Source organism: Staurois parvus, unplaced genomic scaffold (assembly GCF_062004578.1).
Source record: "Staurois parvus isolate SC_StPar_1 unplaced genomic scaffold, SC_StPar_1.0 ptg000262l, whole genome shotgun sequence".
In the NCBI taxonomy this organism is placed as follows: domain Eukaryota; kingdom Metazoa; phylum Chordata; class Amphibia; order Anura; family Ranidae; genus Staurois; species Staurois parvus.
The window spans coordinates 9072746-9080177 of NW_028318058.1; the positions used below are offsets into that span (position 1 = coordinate 9072746).

General features: G+C 40.9%; 1 protein-coding gene across 1 annotated transcript in view; it reads left to right on the forward strand.

Moving 5' to 3' along the window:
- Positions 1-7188, forward strand: part of LOC149459387 (E3 SUMO-protein ligase RanBP2-like) — a gene marked incomplete at its 3' end in the record, with an annotated part of 153268 nt that extends 146080 nt beyond the window's left edge. Inside the window, exons 25-26 of the mRNA XM_089681224.1 lie at positions 6275-6367; positions 7043-7188. Coding sequence (XP_089537350.1) covers positions 6275-6367; positions 7043-7188 — 239 coding nt within the window. The remainder of the gene's footprint in view (positions 1-6274; positions 6368-7042) is intronic.
- Positions 7189-7432: the final 244 nt, after the last annotated feature.

Consider the following 7432-nt stretch of genomic DNA (forward strand, 5'->3'; position numbering starts at 1 on the left):
ATTTCAGTAGGTAGATACTGTAGGTTGCGGTCAGCCTTTCTACCCCCTCCTTATCTTTTTGAATCTTTGTACTCTTCCTTGTCACCTGCTGGAACCCCTGCGGGACCTCGTGTTTTTTATACTGGGGGTTTTTTTTTGGTTTTTTTTTGTTTTTCTTTAATAATTTTTATGGGGTTTTTTCCCTCTGGGGAAAAAGTTCCTTCTCCTTTTAAAATCATGCCCCCATTTTAAAGGATAAATTCACCTTTTAGTAAAAATTAATAAATGCAATAAAAAAAATGTGCATTTATTATTGTCTGCAGGAGCCTGTAAAGCATTGCACTCGCTGGGGCCATGCAGGTTTCCTGCATATGTCAGTATGTATGCTTGCCCGTACTGGATGTACGAGCAAGCAGATATACTGACAGGAAGAATCGATGAACTGTGGTAGTTCATTGAGGACTACAAGCCAGCAGCTGCTACGGCTGCCTGGACTTGTAGCCTCTCATTTACAGAGGACTGTGAATGGGTGATGCGAATGGGCGTAGCCCCACAAGGCCACAGATTTTTTTTAAGAGAAGATCCCCCACTAGCTGTCAAAGTAGGGGAGTGGGGCCGGTCTGATCGTAACATGTTATGCCCTGAATATGGGTGTAAAATGTTACGAAAGGTGAACTAATCCTTTTAAGGTTGGAGGCTTATTCAGCACCTAGAGCCAGCACTCTAACTTAAGCAGAGCCACCATTTAAATTCTGTTTCACATTTCTCAAAAACTATTGATTGCTAGTCAGCTGTATCCATTGTCGCTCCAGCAGCAAGGTGCTACAGTTAGTTTTGCACTTTCCCCTTTTTTTCTTGTGGGACTGTTGCTTTTTAGCTGTATTGTTGCCCACCCTTCAATTACTGCTTCGGGTGTCCCATGGTCTATGAATTAATTTTTGTATCCTATATGATATATCAAGAAAAATTTATATATATATTTATATGTCAATTTTATATCTTTAAATACAGTACAGGTCCCTACCCTTTTTTATATTTTGTGATCTGTTTGTTTGCTAAAAGTCTGGAGCCTCATAGTTTGGGCTGGGCCATTGTCCAATCATCTGAAGGTAGCAGCATATAATCCATGGTCTATAAATCTATTCCAGTGTCCTGTACTGTGCTCCATGATCTGGGATTTACGTGTTTGTTTTTTTTTGTGCTAATTTTCAGTATTGCTTTTGAGGCTAGATGGTTGGGTGGAGGTGTTTTACAGGGCTAGCTTAAAATGTTATTGTTTGCCTGTGTCTCAACCTCCTATAGGTGGGCAGTATGAATGGCTTCTGAATTCCTGTGTCCCTATGGTAAATACATAAATCTTGTTTTATCATTTTGAATAGTGTAGCAAAGGGTTAAAACTTGTCAGGTTTTTTTTGTTTTTTTTTTCTTGAATTTTGTTTTGCAAACACAGCAGAAAGTTCAAAGTAATCTCTCCAAGGCAGTTACCACCAAAACTGCAAGTTAGGGGAAAATCCAATAGCTAAAAAGAGTGGGAAATTTTTAAGTTTTTTACTTTTGACTGCTGGTGCTTGTAGTTTTATTTTCTTCTTTGAGTCTTGCTAACAGCTTTTACTTTTTTAAATCCCTTTTTCTGTAACTTTTTTAAATAGCATTTTTTTTCTTCCTTTCCTTGTCTTCCTTCAGTCTGCTAATTAAGGGGAGGGGTTAATTGGTCACAGGTGATACAGGTCCTATATACCTTGCTGTAGAGCTCACTCATTTTTGAGCTTGCTTGTATTGTACTTGCTGGACCTTTGACTAAATGGACATTTTGATAAGTGAAGTTAAAAAACCGGAGTTGAAAACAGGAGATTCTAGCAGGAGTCTACTAACCTGTAAGTGGCAACTGATATTTCCTGTTAATATTGTAAGTGGGATATTGTGTGCTAGCAGGGTTGAAGGTATTGTGCAGTGCACAGTGTGCTGCATGTATGCAGCAATGGAGCAACAGCTCCAGGATGGATACCGCTGTGACAGATGTGAGCGGCTTGCCCTTCTGGAAACTCACGTTAGAGATCTGGAGGAGCAAGTTGCAACACTGGACAGAACCGGCAACCTTGAAAGGAGGTCTTCTGCTCTCTGAGCAGGTAGCTAATGGGATTGATGTGGAGGGCAGAGGGGCTAATCAGGATTATCAGGTAGGAGGATGGGTTACTGTAACGAGAGGGAGTGGTAGGGGCTCATATAAAAGGAAGGCTGGCCCTGGGTTTTAGCACCCAAACAGATTTGCCAAGTTGGGTGAATATGTGGGGGTGGCAAGCTCGGGTGGCAGCCCTGGATGTCACTGCTATCCCTGACATCTGGGAGGGGTGGTGATAGTAGTGCAGGATGGCCTAGACAGCTGGTGGTAGTAGGGGATTCTATAATCAGAAGGACTGATAGAATAATTTGTTGCCAGGATCGCCTCAACCAAATGGTTTGCGGTCTCCCTGGTGCCAGGGTTCAGCATGTGGCGGACCGTGTTGATAAATTGCTGGGAGGGGCTGGGCATGACCTAGATGTCTTGGTCCATGTTGGAACCAATGACAGAATACATGCACGTTGAAGGAAAGGACGTCCAAGGTGATATTTTCTGTAATATTTCCTGTGCCATGCGCAACTCAGGAAAGACAGGGGGAGATTAGAGAACTCAATGCATGGCTGAAGACCTGGTGTAAGAGGGAAGGATTTGGGTTTCTAGAGCACTGGGCTGACTTTTCATTGGGGTGCAACCTTATATGCTAAAGATGGCTTGCACCTAAATGCAAGGGGGTCTGCTGTGCTAGGGGAGAGGTTTATGGGAAGGCTAGAAGAGTATTTAAACTAGGATCGAGGGGGGAGGGAGAATTAGATTATAATGGGGTAGACAGATCAGACATGGGGTCAGTACTTATTGTTGGGTGGAATGGGGAAAGATGGGGGAAGGTTATGGCAGATAAGAAGGTTCCCATGTTACAAACAACCAGTGGAATTGGTACCATTTTTATGAAAATAAAAAATATGCAAAATACGTGTGAACAAGGTGTCAATGCATTAAAGTGTTTGTTCACTAATGCTAGAAGTCTGCCAAGGTGAGTTGGAAGTTTTGGTGTATGAAGAGAACTATGATTTAATTGGTATTGCTGAATCTTGGCTTCATTCTTCACATGACTGGGCCATTACTATTCCTGGCTATGTTCTCTTTCAGAGAGACAGAGTAAATAGGAAAGGTGGTGGTGTCTGTCTCTATGTGAGAAGTGATCTCAGAGTGAGTGTGAAAGAGGACCTAGTTGATGGAGAGTGTGATGAGGCTGAAGTATTATGGGTGGAACTGCACATGGGGGTGTTACTACATAAGTAATCATTGGAGTTTGTTATAGGCCTCCCAGTGTTAATGAGGAGGTGGAAACTCAGCTCCTTGCACAGATCAAAAGGGCTGGGACAGTGATAATAATGGGAGATTTTAACTACTCGGAAATTGACTGGAGTAATGGTACTGCAGGAACAGTTAAAGGGCAAACATTTTTAAACCTACTACAGGACAATTTTATGGTACAGTTCATAAAAGCCCCTACTAGGAATGATGCTCTGCTGGACCTGGTAATCTCAAACCATGCAGAGCTTATTACGAATGTCCATATAAAAGCACATCTGGGTAGCAGTGACCATAACATGATTTCATTTATTGGTATCTGTAAACAGCGAGCACATATGGGAAAAATAGAAACGCTCAGTTTCAAGAGAGCTAATTTTCCAAGGCTGAGAGCTGCTCTCCAAGTTATAAACTGGTAGGGAATATTTGCATCGATCAACACAGATATGGGAGTTCTTCCAAAAGACTGTATGTGAACACACTGCAAAATATATTCCCATGGGAAACAAGTTTAAAAGGCTAAAAATCAAACCTATGTGGCTTACGGCCAAAGTTAAAAAAAAAAAAAAAAAAAAGCTATAGATAATATGAAAAGAGCTTTTATTAAATAGAAAAATGAAGGAACGCTATCATCGTTTAAACATTACAAAGCATATAACAGAATATGCAAAAAGGAAATAAAGGCCACAAAAATGAACGACAGATTGCAAAAAATAGCAGGACCAACCCCAAAACATTCTTCAAATATATTAATAGTAAAAAGGTCTGGTCTGAGCATGTAGGCCCTTTACAAAATAATCTAGAATGGGTGACTGGGGACAAAGAGAAGGCAAATTTATTAAACACCTTCTCCAGCTCTGTGTATACAAAAGAGCATGGGGGAGCTCTTGTCCATAATGGCCATGGTATTGACACAGCTCCAGATGATCCACATTGGCTCACAGGTGATATGATTCAAAAATATTTTGACAGTATAAAGGTGTATAAAGCACCTAGACTGAATGGCATACACCCACGGGTCCTTAAAGAAGAGCTCTGTCATTTCAAAGCCATTGTTTCTAATTTTTAGGGCCTCGTTAATGACTGGCACAGTACCACTGGATTGGTGTAAGGCCAATGTGGTGCCAATATTTAAAAAGGGGTCAAAATCTTTACCAAGTAATTATAGACCTGTTCGTTTAACTTCTATACTTGGGAAGATATTTGAGAGTTTAATAAAAGACCACATAGATGAGTTCTTGCTGGAAAAATATTTTAAGCAACAGACAGCATGGATTCATGAAAGACAGAAGTTGCCAAACAAATCTGATTTCTTTTTATGAGGGGGTGAGCAAGACCTTGGACAGAGGGGTGGCGGTGGATGTGGTATACTTGGATTTTTCAAAAGCGTTTGGCACGGTTCCCCACACACGGCTAATGTGTAAGTTAAAGTCTACGGGCTTGGAAAAATCCGTATGTAAATGGATATAAAACTGGCTAAAAGATCGTCTTCAAAGATTAGTGGTTAATGATTCATACTCTGAATGGTCTGGGGTCATCAGTGGTGTACCCCAAGGTTCAGTGTTGGGACCCTTACTTTTTAATATATTTATAAACGATATATGGTCTGGGTTAAAAATCCCATTTCAGTCTTTGCAGATGACACCAAGCTATGTAATGGAATAACGTCCTTACAGGATGTCTTCAACTTACAAGCCGACCTCAATGCACTGTGTAATTGGGAAACTATGTGGCAAATGATGTTTAATGTAGATAAATGTAAGGTTATGCACTTGGGGGCTAAGAATATGCATGCATCATACATACTAGGGGGGTACAACTGGGGAATCAATGGTGGAGAAGGATCTGGGAGTTCTGGTAGATCACAAGCTTAATAATGGCATGCAATGCCAAGCTGCGGTTTCTAAAGCGATCAAAATCCTCTCTTGTATTAAAAGAGGTATAGACTCCAGAGAGAGAGATATCATATTACCCCGGTACAAATCATTAGTAAGACCTCATCTGGAATATGCAGTTCAGTTTTGGGCACCAATTCACAAAAAGAACATTGGGGAACTTGAGAAAGTACAGAGAAGGGCAACTAAACTGATACGAGGCATGGAGGAGATCAGCTATGAGGAAAGATTAGAGGAACTGAATTTATTCTCTTAAGAATAGTTAAGGAGGGATACAATCAACATTTATAAATACATCAGTGGTTCATATAGTGAACTTGTTGTAGAGCTATTCACCCTGAGGTCATCAAAGGAAAAGGGGGCACTCTTCACGTATGGAGGAAATAAATTTAATCTCCAAACACGGAAAGGTTTCTTCACAGTAAGAGCTGTGAAAATATGGAATAGACTCCCTCAAGAGTTGGTTCTGGCCAGCTCAGTGGATTGCTTCAAAAAAGGCCTGGATTGGATACACAGAATATAGCTGGATACAAGCATTTATAGGTAAAGGTGATCCAGGGAATATCTGATTTACCTCTCGGGGAATCGGGAAGGAATTTGTTTTTCCCTGCAGGAGCAAATTGGATCATGCTTTGCTGGTTTTTTTTGCCTTCCTCTGGATCAACTGTGGGTATAAGATTATAACGTTTGTTTTTTTTGTTTTTTTTTTATGGTTGAACTGGATGGACTTTTGTTTTTCTGGCAGACTAACTATGTAACTATATGACATCAGTTAGCAGAACAAATCTATACAGGGTAATGGGGACACAGAATAGAATTTAAACCTACTAGGGTTTTAACTGGTCTTTACCAAAAAAATGTTTGCCTTTTAGATATACTTTATTAAGTGGTGGGGTATTCTTGAACAAGCATTGCTAGACTTTGCAGACTACAGAGCACAGCGTAACTCATGAGCCCCGATGTGGGCAGCTCCGCATGAGTGAATTGTGAAAATGGCATATTTTATAAATCTACTATCTTGTGTTTTCAGAAATCGGCATTTTCTTTGGCCTAAATGGTGGCTCTGGACTTTCATTTGCGGACTTGACAACAGATAATGGGGAATTTGCCTTTGGATCTAAAGGTATGTTAGTGTTTTCTAATTTTAGGTTAGGTTTTGAAGAATGCTCTCTATCTTGTACAGACCTTGCATTTCTAAACTATCTACACTGCTGAGACACTTTTTAAAGAGGTTGTAAAGCCTAAACATTTTTACCTTAATGCATTCCCTGAATTAAGGTAAGAATATTTCAGTATGTGTATTGCCCACTCATCCCCCTTATGCTTACTCGAGCTTGATCCAGCGCTGTGACGGAGAACAGCGGCTCTGTCCTCTTTTTCCCATTCTGACAGGCTTTGCTGAGAGCAGCAGGAGCCATTGGCTCCCGCTGCTGTCAGTCAAGTCCTTTGACAAGGTGGGGGGGGGGGGGGGTAGGCCAAGCCTTGTTGATTGTGTCTGTATATAGACTCAGGCAGTGGAGTTCAGGATTGAACCCACGTAGGTGAACCACAATAGAAAGTGGCGAGCGGGGCTGCTCTATGCTGTACCATATCCCAGAGCAGGTAAGTATACCATGTTTATTATTTTAAAAGGAACAGCATGAACTTTACAAACTCTTTAAACTGTGTACATGGAAAGCTTTTGCAAACCTGGTCCAAACCACTATCTGGTATATTAACCAGGAACAGTTTTAATAAAAGATGCTGGTGCTTTGATGGTCTGCATTTGCTGACAAATATAACTTTATTATTCCCATAGATGCAAACTTCCAGTGGGATAACACTGGGGCTGCCGTGTTCAGCTCTAAGGCAGCAAACCGAAAGACAGAAAAAGGAGGTGACAGCGATGATGAGGTGGTTCACAGTGATGAAGTTCACTTTGAGCCCATTGTGTCATTACCTGAGGTAATTTTTGTTTGTAGGAGATTATTTGCCTGTGACTGACATTTTACGCCTTCCCTTCCTGCAGCATACTGATTTTCAATCTGCTGAACGGAGTGTGCTTGTTTTTAGTGGTAATGAACAGTTACAGATGTGTACACTCAGTGGATTGAAAGTTATGTAAGAACAGTCAACACTGGCATTGGTATGCTTCACAGCTGCCAAAGGTGGATGGGTGTATGCTGCATTCACAAAGTTTTTAAACTGT